This window comes from Meriones unguiculatus, chromosome 9 (assembly GCF_030254825.1).
Source record: "Meriones unguiculatus strain TT.TT164.6M chromosome 9, Bangor_MerUng_6.1, whole genome shotgun sequence".
Taxonomy (NCBI): domain Eukaryota; kingdom Metazoa; phylum Chordata; class Mammalia; order Rodentia; family Muridae; genus Meriones; species Meriones unguiculatus.
This window is the reverse complement of record NC_083357.1, coordinates 38832616-38851515: the sequence shown is the minus strand read 5'-3', so window position 1 is coordinate 38851515 and position 18900 is coordinate 38832616. Positions and strand designations below refer to the sequence as shown.

Below are 18900 nucleotides of genomic sequence, written 5' to 3'. Positions count from 1 at the left end.
CATGAGACTTACAAACTAGACAAGCTCATACAATACTCTAAACTGTCTCTAGACTTTTTACCACAGATTTATTTTGGTTACATGGGAGGTATATCTTTCACACCATTGCAAGTCCGTGAACAAGACACTGAAGGATTTCTTAAATGAAAGGCCCATTATAACCAGGTAGTGAGACCGTCAACTTACATTTTCCCCCTTGAGCCTTGAACAAAGTATATATAGTTAAGGAATAGCTTATCAAAAATGTTCCATCTTCCATGTTATTTCAGAACTTCAACAGTAGAATGGCTCTGCACACTGATTTTACAAAGAGTATGCAAACATGAAAAAAAGTTTCTGACAGGTATATTTATTAAACCATATTTCTCAATGTAAAGTGCTATAAGACAAGGAAGGAGCTGGCAATATCTTGAGCTATTTGTCTTACCAGAATCTCCACACTGGCAGCTGCTGGAGTTTAGCATTCTGACTTTTTTTTTGGTCCAGGGAGATTGTTTAAAGTGTCTAGATGCTCACGTGGGCCATCTGGTGTCTCTCCTGTGACAGCTAGAAGGATGATTTTCAGCCATTTCTGTTTCAGTTCCTCAGTGTCTGCAGCAAAGCTGTGCACAGACTTGGACTGAGTCAGTCGGAAACTGTGTGGCAGATCTGCACTCTTAGGCATGTCATCCACAATGTAGCCCAGGAGTGGTATGGTCGCCTGGGCTCTGACATCCTATGCAAAGGACATTGTACATATGAGTATAATGCATATTACATCATTACATATGGTCCTTGCTCCTACAAAACTCTCTCTGGTTACTGTCTCCACAGATCCTCCTCACAAACTCTCTTTGGATAAAAGGTGTCCATGGGGCCAATGATAATGTTGGCTGAATAAAGTAGATCTGATACCCCAATGAGCTAGAAACCACTGGTAGAAAGTTTGCTCCTGTTGGGGAGCTCACTCAAAGCCCATGCAGATCTTCACCTACAAAGGTGGAGGGTGACTTACAGCCATCTCAATGTTTAAGCCAGCAAGGCATCACTAAGAATTAATAATTACATATTAATAATACAATAATTAATATTTTTAATGGTTCATTCAACTTAATTAGGGAAAGGGAAAACAGCCAAGTAGAATAAAATCAGCAAAGGAGAATAAAATGTATACCTTGGTAGTTTTAGGAATTTTCTAAATTTTTTTACTAGTCCTTGATTTTTTTAGCCTTGATAAGGCTAAAATCTGTCAGATTTTATTCTTTATGTTTTTAAAGGGAATGAATGTATAATTGGTAAGTGTTGTTCACTTTTAAGGCAAAACAATCTATAGACCAGGTTCTGGCTTGTACTGGAACTAAACTGACCTTAGAATTAACACCAGGTGTCTAGCTTAGCTGTACATATGGGTCACAAAAACTTGTCATTGAATAATATTAGCCCAAGATCTATGTAAACCCTCTCTTCCTTTCAACTACTTTGTTTTTAGGTCTCTATTACTCTATTATCAACAAATAAAATCAACCACAAAATGTCTCAGTGTTTCCTGTCTTTACAAATGGCTAGCTCCCCTCTCTTTATTTGCCTTTGGTTCATTTTCTTCTTACTCACTCCTATGCTCCTTATTCAACTTATCTTTTCTCATATCTTCCAAATAAGAATAAGAGCTGACAGGGGACTAATGATTTATTAAACAAGTAATACACAACTATATGAAGAACCAAATTAACAAAACCAATTTTACTTTTCACTATTTTAAAACTTGGATGGGACACAGTGATGCTGTCTAGTCGCCTTTTTTCTCCTGAGGATCAGTGTCCACAAGTCTCCCTCGGTCCTGCCCACATCATTCAACCACACATGCCTTAGTTACCTGAGGAGCACCATACATGTACAGCACAAGGGGGTCTTGCTTGGGGATCACACACCATATTTTCTGCCAAGGTTTTGACTTCTCCATGTACTGGAGAAAACTGCATACCTCACTATTTCCTGATACTTCTGCTGACTCAATCTAGAAAACAGAAAATAAACACAATAAATTAGATAGAGATGAATGCCTTAAGGAAAAACTTATAAAACAGTGTATTTTATATAGCATGATTCCTTAGGTCACCCTCTAAAAAGGTCATACCTCTTGGGTCATACAGTTAAAAAGCTATGTGAACATTTACTAGTTTTTCTGTATCATAAGATGAAAAAAATCTGGAGTTATCTTTAACTCTGTATTACTAGATTTTGTACTCAAATAGGGACTATATACTGACCGTTTACTATATAGACTTTCTGCCTGCTTGTGTAGTGTTTACACCAACATCAAGAAGTCAAGTGTTCTTACTGTTTCTAAAGCTCGGGGTTTTTAACAGGTTCTCCTAAGGATACATAGTCAAAATTTGATGTGCTAGAACTGAGCTCAGTCAACCTGAGTCACCACTGAACCTATGGCCTTAATGTTTCAATAATGCAAGAATGTGAAGTCAAGAAGGCAGGATGTGACTATCAATCACCCTTAATCCTCAAGGTAATTAGAAGCATCTCATTAGAGCAAACTTTTGAAAAATTCCTTAGCTTTCTGCTTCGCTTACTAATATATTAAGTATGGATGAATGGGAAACAAAAAACATTTAGCTAAAATGGTTTATTCGAAGTAAACTGTTTTGCTTCTCTTCCTTTGTAAAAATCTTAGGATAGTGCCAGTCAGTTTTGTCCACAGGATACGAGGGAGGTAAGGGTGTGGCCTTACTTTGTGCCAACTAGTTTGTGCTCAGAATAGTAGTCAGCAAACTTTTTTGTAAAAGGCCAGAGTCCAAATCTAAGCTACAATACAGGTACTTACATAAAAAAGAAAACAAATCCTCACTGATTTACATTTATAAAATTAAAAATACTTTTCATATGTAGACTTTTATATAATTTAGATCTACTGATAATAATATTGATCTGGCAGAAGGCAACATTTTTTTTTCTCTCAAAGTCCTCAAACAACAACACACAAACAAGGCATGGTGTACATGCCTATATCCCAGTACTTGGGAGGGAAAAGGAAAAGGATCAGAGGTCCAGGGTCACTCTTGGCTAAAGTCAAGGCCAGCTTAGGCTTTCTGAGATATTGTCTCAAAGCAACAACAGCAACAAAAATGTGACTTCTGACGTACCTATAGTCTTAAGTCTCATCACAAGTGGATCTGTTATTAACACGTGACTGTGTGCAGGTCCGCTGGGGTGTGCCCAGGGATAACTACACTGAAAAGACCCTTCTCAGAGTGACAGGAATTTTAGCCCCATGAACACACATAGATGCACCATGGGCATGGTGACCTGCCTATAATCCCAGCCTTGAAACATGGAGACAGAGGGACTCCCAGCTGCCTACTAAGACTGGCCACACTACAGCCAGGAGCTCTGAGTTTGTTGAGAGGCCTTGAATCCATGAGTAAGGTGGGAGAGCAACTGAGGGCAGTTCCTGATATCAACCTACATAGTCACAAATACACGTGTGTACACATACCTCAAAACGTGTGCTCATACACATGGAAGAACATGCAGATATACACATAAACACTATAAAAACATATAAAAATGCAAAAAAAATTTAAAATTCATTGAGTTAAATACCTTAAGTTTTGTCAATAAGAATTTATTTTCTCCCTTAAGATACTTCTTTAAAATCATTGTTTTGGGCTCTTGGCCTGTAAAAATGTTTCCACCAATCTGCTTACAAAAATATTGACTACCATTCTAAAGCACACAGTATACTAGCTGGCACAGGGTAAGGGCTCAGACATGCTCTTGGTGTGCATAGGCATGCTTAGTTTCTACTTACAGACACATTTTTTTATTCGATTATATGTATTGACCCAATTAATGATTTCTCCCCTAGCATAACATTTTCTAAAAAGCTAAAAAAAATTTTTTTTAATCAATGCAGCCTAAACCTTCTCTTCCAAAACCACAGTATGAGTCCCATGATGCTTATTACACTAATTAGTTACTTCCAGTAAAGCCTTGAGGTGTGATCCTGGGATCTAATGAAAAGTAATACCCCATTCCTTCTGCCTATGAAAGCCTCATCTTGGGCTGTAATACAAGAAATATCTATATCCTAGAAAAATTCAGAATTACAATTTTAGCTCGTGGGCTTTTAATTTAACATCAAATGAGCATTAAAGTTTAAGATCCTTTCTCAGCTAACAAAAGCCTTCTGTATATTTGCTTGTAAATACTCAGTACACATTATTGGTTTTCAACATTATTAATAAACTAAGTATAATTTATGACTTTGGATGCAAAAAAAGCTAATCCTATCTCAAGGTGATCTTGATCTTACTACCATAAGGAGTTATTATACAAATTATTTTTGTCAACACATTTTTCAATGTATAACCATTTCAGATACAAGCTATTTTAGAGTTCCTTGGTGGAGTCTGAATTAGCTCTAAATTATGAGTCAAACTGACTTGAGATGGGCTTTTACAGTAATGTAGTTGTAAAACAGCAGTCCCTGGAAATTATATAACACAAAGAACTGGCTTCTTTAACATGGTGAGCTGAAGTAATGTCTTAGGAAATAAAAAAGTACTTTATCTAAATTTGAAAATATTTATGCAGTGCTTTTCAACATTAATATGATGGAATTGAAAGAAAACATATAATAATTTGTATCCCCCAGCTTTCTATATAATCAGACAGGATTCCAAGGTCAACAAACTGAAATAAAAGCATGACTCCCGCTCACTGTTAACCTAAATGACAATGCACGGATTCCTTATGATTAAGAGAATCTGTTATCTAAAAATAATTTACTATTTTTACCTCTAAAATCCCCTTTTTTTTCTTTTCTTCACTGTCTGTGAATCCACTTATTATCTGATAACAGTCTTTACAAACTTTGTTCAATCTTCCACCATCATACTCAAGCTGAGCTTTGTAGTCAGAACATTTCCAACAAACCACCTTCAATTTTAAAAAAGATATTCAAAATGAATAATCATAGTTAAGACAACTTTTAGGACATATTAATGCATATAAGAGAAAGATAAACATAAAGCTATTATTTTTATTAGCCTAAGACTATTTCAAAAGATGTTGATTATATCAAGTATTCTAACAATGTCCGTGACAGATTTTAGTACGTTTATACTACATTATATGTCTAATATCCACTTATGAGTGAGTATATAGCATGTGTGTCTTTCTGCTTCTGGGATACCTCACTCAGGATGATCTTTTCTAGTTCCCACCATTTGCCTGCAAATTCCATGATTTCCTTGTTTTTAATTGCTGAGTAGTATTCCATTGTGTAAATGTACTACAATTTCTGTATCCATTCCTCTGTTGAGGGATATCTGGGTTGTTTCCAGATTCTGGCTATTACAAATAAAGCTGCTTTGAACATGGTTGAGCAAATGTCCTTGTATACTTGAGCCTCTTTTGGATATATGCCTAGGAGTGGTATAGCTGGATCTTGAGGAAGCACTATTCCTAATTGTCTGAGAAAGTGCCAGATTGATTTCCAAAGTGGTTGTACAAGTTTACATTCCCACCAGCAATGGAGGAGGGTTCCCCTTTCTCCACATCCTCTTCAAAATGTTTTGTCACTTAAGTTTTTGATCTTACATGATGCGTGTAAGATGAAATCTCAGGGTCATTTTGATTTGCATTTCCCTGATGACTAAGGACGATGAGCATTTCTTTAAGTGTTTCTCTGCCATTCGATATTCCTCTATTGAGAATTCTCTGGTTAGAGCCTGTTTCTTGTCAGTGCCACTAAAGTTCCTTTTTGTTGACAGCACTGAAATACTTTTAATAGAGATTTGCATGATTACTTCTCCATTTCCTATAAAACTCTAATAAAGATTGTCATAGAATATTTTGTTCACTACACACAATAGTTACAGAATGTGAATGAGTAGATGACAATAACACAAATGCATGTGAGTAAATGGTGCTTTTCAAATTAGAATGGTCTAGAAATTTTCTAGATTTAAGTAATTCTTTTCTTGCTTAGGAATTTAAATTTCCCTCATTCTTATAGTAGATAAAGTTTATTTTAAAATGTATATACGTATAAATAAAAAAAATTGAAGTAGATTCATAGCAATTGAAATACTTGTGTGTGTGCGCGCGCGCACACACACACACACACACACACACACAAATGGTCAAAGGCTACGGTTGTAGCTCAGTGGTAGAACACCTGTTTAATGCTCAAAGCCTTGGGTTCAATTTCTTCCCAACTTTGATAAATACCAGTTTCCTCATAATTACAACAGAATTACTTTGGAGGTTTAGTGTTAGTGATGTATCTGTAAACTCAATTCAACTATTTTATTTTTAAATCATATCCTTGTATTTGCTAATCTATATGAAAACATTTTATCTGTTTACCAAAGTTCAAGTATGCCAGTCATTTTAAACAAACTCAAAGATGAACTTAAACAGTTTATTCTGAGATAGATGTTTGCCACTGATTTAATTTTGATTACAAACTGCGTCACTAAGTTTTCTCTAAGTGTCTGGAAAAAAGATGCAGGAAAATTTAAGTATAAAGGAGAATGAGCTAAGAGTTATCTATCTAAATTGTATTTACCATACAAATAACATATTAGATCATAACAGTTTTACTCAGTCTTAAGAGAAAGGGTGTCATGTTTAACTTGGTTCAAAACTCCCCTCTAAAAGTACTACTTTTCCCACTGCAGCAACTTCCTTTTACACCTTTCCTCTCCTTTTTTCCAAATGAAACTCAGTTCAGTTGTTGGCCAAATCATATGTGTTAGCAATGTACCAATCAGAAATATCTCTTTGATAAAATCTCTCAGGAAAAAAAATCAATAGTACATAGGTACTATTGATGGACCATACAAAAGTCATTACTAAGCATGCTTTGACTCTTGCTTCTCTCCACAAGATAGCCTTTATATTTTTGGTTATGAGCCTAGCTTATAATGGCTGACCCATCTCTCCAACCCAAGATAGACTTTGTAGATAGTTCTGTAAGATTTTTGCCGTAGTAGAACTAGATTATAGACACAAAGCAAATATAATTTTAATGGTTCAGTTATTTGCATTAAAAATGCAAAAAATGAAACAGAGCAATTCAATGAATAGATAAATCAAAGAAAAAATGGTGAGTTGAAAGTGTAATGTTATGTGAATAGGGAAAACCCACATTTAACAGATAGAGAAAGTCCTTGAAGCATAAATGACACAGAATAGGGGAATCTGACACTCATTATGCTAGAACTTGAGAAAGAAGTGTAATGAAGTATCAACAAAACACTGGCATGCAATTACAGAAGTATATGCACACATACATACATACACACACATACACACACTCACAAAAAACACTAGAAAGCACAACTGGAAACAATTAGCAAGAGACTTCACCTATTCAATGTTTCTTCAGATACAGGCATTACTGAATACACATTCTAAAATTACACAAGAAATGTTTGAACAAATTAAGCAAGAGTAACAAAAACAATAAAAAATTAGAATTGGATAGATTTAGAAGCAAAACAAATTAGAAATAAAAAATATTCAAAGAATAAGCAAAAGTAACCTAGATTCAACTAAGGAGAATGCACAGGATGGCAGGGAAGTAAACTCTGCTTTTCATATCATTTGTGGCTCACACATCCAGTCACCCAGACCTTCATGGGCGCTCTTTATCTTCTTTACTATTTAAACCAATTTCTTTTGACAATTCAAACAAGACCCTTAAATTTGTTCTCGATGGCTTGGTCCCCATATACCTTTCTAGCCCCAGTTCTTGCCAGTAGCCTAGTATTTATTCCAGTGGCAAGTAATTTATGTCCACCTCAGCATGCATTCTGCCACATCATTATGCTGTCTAAGAGGCTGCCACGCCACAAAGGAGGTCACTGGGACCACAGTACTAGGTCTGCTTAGCCACCCTCAGAGACAAATAGAATTAATTCCATTGTGCCTCTACTTCTGTGCCAGAGTTTCTATGTATTTTCCCAGATTCACCCTTGCTTTTATCATCACATTTTTTTTTCCATGAATCTTGTTTTCTGCTTCTCTGGCCTGTATTGCTGAATTCTGTTATAAAAAAAGAATCCTTGCTGATAAGCTGACTAGTGTCTGTTTGGATTTCTAACTAGAAATCTCCATTAAGCCAGGAGGTGTTTGGTTTCCCACATTCTTTCTCTTTATGGGTCAGCACAGCACTTTCCCCTGAATCAGCCCAAACAGGTTTGCTAAGTGATTAGTAGTGGTTTCTTTGTTTCCAGGCTGCTGGTTTCCTTTCACCTATATTGTTACTAACAACTGTAACCACCCAGAAAGTTCACTCACATGTCCACAGGCTCGGCAGTGATGCCGCCTTCTTGTCAGTGCGTTGAAGGACTCTTTGCACTTCATGCACATTGTTACTTCATTATCCCGTATCCATCTTGGAGCTCTTTTGCCTAGCTCTGCAGTCTAAGCGGAAAAGACAAGTTGACTCTCAATAGAAAAAGTTATTATCTCTTCTAAACAGCACACTACCAATGCTGTTCAAACCATGTTCTGACACTCAAGATCTGGGAAAGAAAGTAAAAATTTCAAAGCACTACAAGGCATTTACTAATATATCCAGCTAAGAGAGATGACTATTTTCAAACCAATTCTGGTATTGCAAGGTAAAAGATTTGTTACTGAAATCATTAGATAACTCTTTTGAAAACACAAGAGATGGAAGATCTTAAAATTCAAAACTTACAGAAACTTCTAGGGGAATGTCATTATCCTTTGCAATTGCATTTCTGAAGGTTTCATGCCTTTGATTAAAAGCATCAATACTGTCTTGAAGGGCCTAAAATATAAATTCAAAATGTACATTACAATATCATATACACATTAATAAATATACTTTATTACATAAATAACTATAGTGAGAATCATCTGAAAAGTTAAATGAAAGTGTTTTTTAAAGTGCATATTAAAAATTTAACTATATGTATATATTTAAAAATTTATTTTATGAGTTGCTTTGCCTGGCATATGTATCCATTTTATACCCCATGTATGTTTGGTGTCCACAAAGGTGAGAAGAGGGCATTGCATCCTTGGAACTGAAGTCAGAGATGATTTTGAGCTACTATTTTAAGTTCTGGGAAATAACCCTAGCTTCTGCAAGAGTAACAAGAGCTCTTAATCACTGATCTATCTCTCCAGGCCCCAATGTATACATTTCTTATGTACTGAAGTCTAAAAAACAAAAATTAAAATAAGTTACCTTGATCCATTCTTCTTTGTCTTGCTCAGAACTAAAAGAAAACAAAGTGAAGTGAAGAAAATGACAATTAAAATGAGTGAAGAAACCATTAAGAATTACAACTTGTATATGAGAGCATGCTTTAACGTCACTCCTTGGGAATAATTAAAGAGACTCTAGTTCTTCTTGTTCTTAATACAGAGTTAGACTGCTATCTAACTTTGGTACCCATACAGTTTGATAGTGAACCACGACATTAACTACTGTCTAGTTGTAACTACCAGATGATTCTGTTTGATGTATTAGAAGTTCAAAGATAATATAATTTTAAAAATGACAATTAAAAACCACTAACACCTAAACTCAGGAAAAGTTATGATTATTCTTATAATCCTAAAAATTATCTTTGAGTACAGGCTCAGATGGATTCACAACAGAACTCTACCTTTTAAGAAAAAAACCTTTGACAAAATTCAACATTTTTTTCTTGATATAAGTCCCAGACAGAGAGTATGTATGGAGAAACATATCTCAATATAATAAAGAAAACATATCTCACTACAATATAATAGGACAAACCCACAGCCAACATCATCCTAAGTTAGAAAAACTCACTGCAGGAATGACACAGGAGTACATGCCCATAAGCCTAGCTCTAGGTGTTTGGATTCTGAGCCCTCTTTGTTCACCAGCCACTCTTGCCAGGTGTTTCTTTCTCCATTTGCCTTGTCTGGTCCCACCAACTGTGTCCTACTCTACACCCACCATATATCTTCATATCAGCAGGTTTAAACCAGGTTTATTCACGAGCTGCTTTTGCCTGCTGCCATCATTACACCACTGCCAAGCTTTGCATGGATCAATTGAACAGCTTATCCACCACCTTTACCTGGGCTAGCTCCTGTCATATATATCATGCACTAGCACAATCTAAGGAAGGCCAGATTCACACATCAGACACATAACCAAAGAAAAGCGTCAACATGTCCAGGTCAAATTGCAAAAACAAACAAACAAACAGACAGACAGACAGATACCATGAATGGCCAAGGCAACATGTTTCCTCCCAAATCCACTAGTCCTATAGAAGTGTTCTCTAATGAGAACTACCTAGATGAAACCCAGGACATAGAATTTGAAAGAATCATACATTTTATCAATGAATTCATGAAATTTAATGAAGACACTCCCTTAACTCCAAGAGGATAACAATAAATATGAGTCATGTCCAAGATACAAATACACACTATATAAAATAATGAAGGTAATTGATTTGAAAACCGAATTCAATGAAATAACACAAGCTAAAATGACGGTGAGATATAAAAATGTAGTATCCCAATTAGGGAACTCAGGAGAAAGACTGACAAGAAGAATCCAGAAGAGAATGGCATATCAGGCTCATCAATAAAGAAGAGGCTATAGATCAAATAAACAAAACATATGAAAACTTTTAGAAAGTATAGAAAAAGAACACACACCAAACAGGAGACTCCACCAAAAGACAAATCAGAATTATAGGCATAGATAAAGAACAATAATCTAAAATCACGGGTATAGACCAGATCTTTAACAAAATCATAGAAAAAAAAAACAAAAAAAAAAAACACAAACGTTCCTCAAATGATAAAAGACACACCCATACAAGTATAAGAAACACATAGAACTGTAACTAGACAACCAGAACAGAAACTCCCCATGATGCATCATATTTAAAACACTAAATAAACAAAACAAAGGGAAAAAGAAAAGCTGTAAGAGAAAAGCACACAAGTTACATATAAAGGAAAACCGATCAGAATAACAGTTAATTTCCCAGTGGGAACTCCAAAAGCTAGAAAAGGCTGAAGTAGTGAAAATCTTCTGTAAAGCAAAGAACAGTGTCGTCAGAACAAAACGACTGCCTACAGATTGGGAAAGGATCTTCACCAACCCTATATCTGACAGAGGACTAATATCCAGTATATATAAAGAACTCAAGAAGTTAAACAGCAACAAATCAAGTAATCCAATTAAAAAATGGAGTATGGAGTTAAACAGAGAATTCTCAATAGAGGAATATCAAATGGCAGAGAAACACTTAAAGAAATGTTCAATATCCTTAATCATAAGGGAAATGCAAATCAAAATGAACTCTAAGTTCTAAAAGATGAGGACTGCCAACTGGACTACAGCACCTAACAACATGATCTGCCACAGTTAAAGGAGAAAGAAAAACTTCATATGACCTGAACACCTAGAAAAAAAAAATCATATACATCAAAAAATACTTGGAAAAACTCACTTCAAACCAAACAGAAGAATGAGCAGAGCCAAGACACTCTAGAAAACAAACAAACAAACAAACAAACAAAAAACAACAAACAAAAAATGAAGCTAAATTAATAAATGTAAGCATGGCTAAGAACACAAAGTAGCAAACAAAGAAAGAAAAACAAAAATACAAAAACATGATGAAGATTCACACACATCTTTCTTATTTATTTATGTATGTATTTATTTATGTATTTATTTATTTATTTATTTATCTGTTACATTTTATTAACTCTGTATCCCAGCTGTGTCCCAATCCTTCATTCCCTCCCAGTCCCTCCCTCCCTCCCTCATTTCCACCGTGCCCCTTTCCAAGTCCACTGATAGGGGGGGACCTCCTCCCTATTCATCTGATCCTGTTTTATCAGGTATCTTCAGGACTGGCTGCAAAGCCCTCCTCTGTCACACACATCTTTCAACAATAACTCTTTAACTGTTTCCAGGCATGGTTTCAACTTTCCAATCAAAAGACTAGGTTAGCTGAATATGTTAAGAAACAAAATTTATGGTGGCACACGCCTGTAATCCCAGCACTCAGAGAGGCAGAGGATGGTGGATCTCTGTGAGTTTGAGGCTAGCCTGATCTACAAAGTGAGCCCAGGACAGCCAAGGCTACACAAAAAAAAGCCTGTCTTCAAAAGCAAAAACAGAAAAAAAAAAAAAAAGAAACAAAATCTATTTTTCTGTTTATAAGAAACCTAACTTAGCTTTAATGATAGGTACCACCTTAAAAATGACAAGATGGAAAAAAATATTCCAAACAAATAAAATCAAGAATCAAGGAGGTGTTGTCAGCCCAACATCTGAAAAATGACTCAAACTAAAACTAATCAGAAAAGACAAAGAAGGGCACTTCATTCTAATCAAGGGAACAATTAGGCAAAGATTATAGTATTAAACATATACACCAACCTCTGGTGTACCCAATTTTATAAAGAACCTACTATTGGAAATAAAGGCCCAGATAAACCTAAACCTAATAATAATAAATAATCTTAATACCCTACTTTCTCCAATAAATGGGTCATCTGGACAAAAAAACAACAACAAACAAACAAAACCCGAGGATCAAATGGTATCTTACTTTGAATGAACCTTACATATCTACAGAAAATTCCATCCAAATATCAAAAAAATACGTATTCTATTCAGCAGCACATGGAAGCTTCTCTAAATTAGACCACATGCTAGAACACAAAACCAACCTTAACAAATACAGAAAAAATGAAATAATCCCATGTATTCCAAATCTGAATATTATGCAATAAAGCTTAAAATCAACAGCAATCAAAATTCTAATAAATGTATAAACTAATGGAAATTTAAAAACTCACTACTGAGTGATTAATGGGTCAAAGAAGAAATCAAGAAACGTAAGAAGGAACCCAAACTGAAGTCATTTTGAATAAAACTTCCATTTTGAATAGGAGTCAAATAAAGTTTAAGTTCCCAAGACCCCCCTAGATAACTAACATCCTGCTTGGCAGAGAGAGACATATATGTGGATAAGTGATACCTTAGTTGGCCAAGTTGAGACATGAATGCTAGGCAAGTCGCCACATCACAACTAAATAATTCAACCAATAAGAACAGGAAAAGTGTACCACAAAGACATATTCCTAAGGAAGTCCCCTATCACTAAATCCTGATTGGTGGAAAAATAAAACTGTAACTTGGCACAGATATTTGTGGTTTTCAAGCTTAAAAGCTCTGTAACATTCTGGCTTGGTGGGTGGGTGAGTCAGTGGGGAGATCCACAGTTCACCTCCTGAGGTGGTACCAATCAATCAGTAGCAGCTTAATTACAATAAATTTTTTGTCATCTGCATTGACCTGGTGTATGAGTCATGTTAGCTCTAAGCAGACCTCATGACAAAAAGAATTAGAACTAAGTGAAAATGAAAACACAACAAAACAAAACTGGGACTCACATAAAAGCATTTTGAACAGGAAAGTTCATAAACCCTACAATAAAAAAAGATTACAAATAAATGACTTATTGATGCAACTCAAAGAATTTGGAAGAAGAACAAAACAATAGATAGCAAGAAATAATAAAAATCAAAGCACAAATTAATGAAATAGAAACAGAGAAAATCACACAAAGAATCAATGCTTCTAAGAGCTGGTTTGTTAAGACAAAAAAAAAAAAATCAGATCCAAACTAACAAAGTCAGAAATGAACAAATGAACAGAGAAATATTACAATATTCTAATAGACCAAAATAATTTAGGTAAGGGAATACTTTAAAAACCTGTATTCTATTAAGTTGGAAAATCTGAAGGAAATGGATGGATTTCTTGAGTCACTAAATACATTAAAACAAGAAGGAATGGGAACAGACTCATAACAAAAAAGAAATTTAAACAGTAATATAATGGTAATGATGATGATCATCATCATACCAGTAATAACAGACTTCCAGCTAAATGCAAAGCCTAGGTCCAGATGGATTTACAGCAGAATTCTACTAGCCTTTCAGAGAAGATTCATAGTCAATATTTTTAAAATTACACAAAAGATAGAAATTGAAGGGTCACTTTGAAACTTCTTTTATGAAGACATATTACTCTAAAACAAACAAACTAACTAACTGAAAAGAAGTAAAGATAAAATAAAAACCCAAAACTTCAGATCAAGATTACTACTGAACATAGAAGCAAATATATAGACACATATCAAGAAGACCATCCACTGTAATCATGTTGGTTTTATCCTAGAAAAGCAGATTTGGTTCAATATGCACAAGTCAATAAATGTAATAAATAACATAAATAAATTTTAGGCAAAAATCACATGATCATCTCAAAAGATGGAGAAAAAGCATTTGACAAAATCCAACAAGCCTTAGTGGTAAAAGTCCTAAATAGAGTAGGACTGGACCATAACATACTCCCTTTAAATTTTGAAATAAGACAGGACTGTCCACTATCTCAGATCTTTTCAAAGTAGTGCTTGAAGGACTTGCTGGAACAAAAAACAAGAGAAGAAAGTTAAGAGATGAAAATAAAAAAGGAAGTCAAATTTTCCCTATTTTCAGATGATGATATGATACATAAGAGATCCCAAAAATTTCACCAGAAAACTCCTATTAACAATCAAAGATTTCGGGCTGGAAGGATGGCTCAGAGGTTAAGAGTTCATTCTCAGCAACCACATGGTAGCTCGTAGCCATATATAATGAAATCTGGTGCTCTCTTCTGGTCTTCAGGCATACATCCAGGCAGAATACTGCATAATAAACAATAAGTAAATACACTAAAAAAGAAAAGATCTCAACAAAGTGGCAAGATATAAAAATTAAGTTACAAAACCAGTAGCCTTTCTATTTACCAATTATAAACAATTATAAGCATACTGAGAAAGCACTCACACACTCTTCACACTAGCCTTAAAACAATGAATGCAAAATCAAAACAAAAAAACTACAAACCAACCCAAACTACCACCACTATCACCAAAAATCAACCCATGAGACTGATGAATAAGGATTTAAAAAATCTTTACAATGAAACCTTTAAATCTCTCAAGAAAGCATTGGAGGAACACATGAATAGGGAAAGTCTTCTCATGTTCATGGATTGGTAGAAATGTCTATCCCATCAAAGCAATTTACAGATTCAATGCAAACCCAATCAAAATACAACATTCTTCACAGAAATAGAAACTAAATTCTTACAAAAGACTTTTTATTACCAAATAATGAGTAAAATGACCAATGCTAGAGGAATTACTATTCCAGAATTCTATATATTATAGAACTATAGTAATAAAACCTATCATGGTACTGGTATAAGAATAAATATGCAAGTAACCAGGGCATACCTAAATTCACTAGCATTCCGGCATTGGGCAAAAAAAGCAAGTATCATTACCACAATTACTTGGCTCTATCTGGCTCTATCTAACAATGAATAAAAATGGGGGTTATAAACAAACAGGTGTGGACTTATAGGAAATATTATGAGAAGCCTTTACCCCCCTCGTTGGAACATCCTGCATCTAGAACTAGCAGTGGTGGTGTCCGAGGTCTGAGTAGGTTCAGGAGACCATTGCCCCCAGGGGCGAGACGTGCTCCATGTAAACTGACTAACTCCCTGTTTTCCTCCACTTTTGAAAGTCATTTAAGGTTCTTAAATTATCTTTTTCCCCCTTTTTTTTAAAAATTTTTCATCAATTACACTTTATTCATTCTGCATCCCCCCATAAACCCCTCCCTCCTCCCCTCCCAATCCCACCCTCCCTCTTCCCTCTGCTTGCATGCCACTCCCCAAGTCCACTGATAGGGGAGGTTCTCCTCTCCTTTCTGATCTTAGTCTATCAGTTCACATCAAAAGCGGCTGCATTGTCCTCTACTATGGCCCGGTAAGGCTGCTCCCCTCCAGGGGGAGGTGATCAAAGAGCAGGCCAGTCAGATTATGTCAGAGGCAGTCCCTCTTCACATTACTATGTAACCCACTTGGAGACTGAGCTGCCATGGGCTACATCTGTGCAGGGGTTCTAGGTTATCTCTATGCCCTGGTTACTCGCATGCCTCGCTGGGTGCCTGTGCCCGTTGATGCCCCTCACGCTATGACTCTCTTCAGACAGAAAAGGGATCTTGGAATTACAGATTACTGCCATCTCATTGGTGGCTGTTGGAGCTACCACCGCGGCATTAGCCAGGAGTCATACTATGCAGACTGCTCAGACCCTAAATAATCTTTTAGCCAATGTAGCTCATGCTTTAGATGTACAAAAAGGAATTAATGCTCAACTAAAAGGAGGCTTGATGGTGTTCAATCAGAGGATTGACCTCCTGCAGGAGCAAATTGATACCCTATGGCAAATCGCTCAACTTGGCTGTCAATGGAAGTATGCTGGACTTTGTGTCTCTAGCATACAATATGAGAATTTTTCCCGTGCTGCAAATCTGTCTAAACAATTGTCTAGCTATATTTTAGGTAATTGGACTGGAGAATTCGATACTACGATGGAGCAGCTGAGAGTGGCCATTGTCACGGTAAATTCTACCAGAGTGGACGCAGGACTAGCCACAGGATTATCATCATGGATTGCTGCAGCCATGAATCATCTGAAGGAATGGGCGGGCATGGGAGCATTAGCAGGCCTTCTGGTGTTGGTCTCCTTGGGTTTGCCTGTGGTGTATATGCAAGATTAGAGTCTCACAACAGCGTAATGCAGCCATGACCATTCAGGCCTTTACAGCCATTGAAGCAGGACAGTCTCCCCAAGTATGGTTGGCTACCATAAAAAGCTAAAATGTTATGCTCAGGATGCGAGGCTAAGGACTGCACTCAGGGTCAGCCACTTTGGACCCAGAGAAGAGCATGTCTGATTGCATGCGGGTTGATGCCCCAGGTCCCGCCTCTGAGAAAAAGGTATCGGACGGGTCTGATGCTCTTTGGGTGGATGACACCTAAATGAACATTGGTACAAAGTCCCAATTTATTTCTAATATCAGAGATCAGACCTCTACTTTTGCCTGATGCGTCTAAAACAAAAAGGGGGAACTGTAGAGAGCTGCGTAATGCTGCGCCTTAAAGACGGAGCTGGTTTCCGCCTTCCACCTTCCCGATGGTGAGTGCTCTCTGTCACAAACAACTCCATATTTGGCTAAGGCCGAGGATCTGGCTTGCTTCCATGTATGTGGACCTATCTGCATTGCCCACGAGGCATGCTGGGGTTGGCTACCCAGAGGCTATTTAAGCTGTGGGCTGGCTTTCCCCAGGGTAAGAAGATTGTTCAAGGTTCCTGAATAAACTGCATTGAGAAGAACAAAAAAAAAAGATCAGAAAGAAGGAGAGGAGGACCTCCCCTATCAGTAGACTTGGGGAGAGGCATGCATGCAGAAAGGGGGGGAGGGTGGGACCAGGAGGGGAGGAGGGAGGGGCTTATGGGGGGATACAAAAGGAATAAAGTGTAATTAATAAAAGTTAAATAAAAAATTAAAAAAAAGAATAAATATGGAGATGAATATTACAGAAGAGAAGATCCAAATGATTGTAACTAATTATAGTTATTTTATGTTTGTCAAAGATGTCAAAAATCCACACTGAAGAAAAGGAAGCATCTGCAACAGCAAACAATGCTGGGAAACTAGATGTACATATTCACAAGAATGGAATTAGACCTGTATCAATCACCTTTCACAAAAATCAACTTCAAGTGGATCAAAGATCTAAATGTTAAAATGTAAACACTAAAACAGTTAAAAAGAAAATATAGGCAGCACCCTATAATATATAAGAATACACAGTGGATCTCAACCTGTGGGTCACAACCCCTTTGGGGGTTGCATATCAGATATCTACATTACAATTCAAAACAGTAGCAGAATTACAGTTATCAAGTAGCAATGAAATAATATTATGGTTGGGGTCACCACAACATAAGAAACTGTACTAAAGGGTTACATGCAGCCTTAGGAAGATTAAGAACCACAGAAGTATTGGAAAGGACTGTCAGCATAGGGCTCCATTTGCTCAAGAATTAAGGCCAAAAGTTGGTAAATGGGACAAGGCTGGCCTCAAACTCACAGTGATAGGCCTGCCTCTGCTGTGATTAAAGGCATGTGCCACCACGCCCAGCTACTCCCCCCCCAGTTTTTTAATGTAGAAAATATTTTCATTTTATTGAAAATAGATTCTTTTATTTTCCTATTTGCCTCCTTTGATCATGGAAACCTTTTTTTCTTTTTTCTTCAGTTACATCAGATATAGTCTGGCTTGGCAGCTATGGTCTTTCAGACACACACACACACACACACACACACACGTCTGTTGAACAATAAGCTGTTACTCTAGTTGGCCTTTCTGTAAGTGTGATTTCTCTTCTTTCCCTTGCAGCTTTTGGCTCTCTTTCTTTGTTGTTTTGAACTTTGGTCATTTAACTATAGTATGAGGTAAGAAATACCTTTTTGATCTGGTCTATTTGGTGTTTTACACGTCTCTTTTATCTGTATTGGCTTTTCTTTCCAAGATTTGAGTTTTCTTTTATGATTTTATTGAGATGTTTTCTGTCTTTGCCATCTATTTCTCTGACCATATTTCATACTTTTAATTTTTATTAATTATACTTTATTCACTTTGTATCCCCCTGTAGCTCCTCCCTCCTCCCCCCTTCTCCATGAATGCCCTTCCCCAAGTCCACTGATAGGGGAGGTCTTCATCTCCTTCCTTCTGATCCTAGTCTATCAGGTCTCATCAGGATTGGCTGCATTGCCTTCCTCTGTGGCCTGGTAAGGCTGCTCTCCCTTCAAGGGGAGGCGATCAAAGAGCAGGCCAATCAGTTCATGTCCGAGACAGTCCCTGTTCCCATTACTAATGGAACCCACTAGAAAACTGAAATGCCATGGGCTACATCTGTGCAGAGGTTCTAA

General features: G+C 36.5%; 1 protein-coding gene across 7 annotated transcripts in view; it reads right to left on the bottom strand.

Annotated features, from left to right (window-relative positions):
• Fgd4 (FYVE, RhoGEF and PH domain containing 4) overlaps positions 1–18900 on the bottom strand; it is a 197803-nt gene that overhangs the window by 5071 nt on the left and 173832 nt on the right. For 6 of the 7 annotated variants that reach the window (XM_060391048.1, XM_060391045.1, XM_060391046.1 and 3 more), the window contains 6 exons: positions 9227–9257; positions 8711–8803; positions 8305–8430; positions 4792–4932; positions 1853–1993; positions 1–715 (listed from right to left, as the gene is read on the bottom strand). The exon at positions 1–715 is cut by the window's left edge and continues 5071 nt beyond it. In XM_060391048.1, coding sequence (XP_060247031.1) covers positions 458–715; positions 1853–1993; positions 4792–4932; positions 8305–8430; positions 8711–8803; positions 9227–9257 — 790 coding nt within the window. In that variant the 3' untranslated portion in view covers positions 1–457. Of the gene's footprint in view, positions 716–1852; positions 1994–4791; positions 4933–8304; positions 8431–8710; positions 8804–9226; positions 9258–13484; positions 14751–18900 lie in introns of those variants that run through there. The other variant, XM_060391050.1, reaches the window with a different exon arrangement.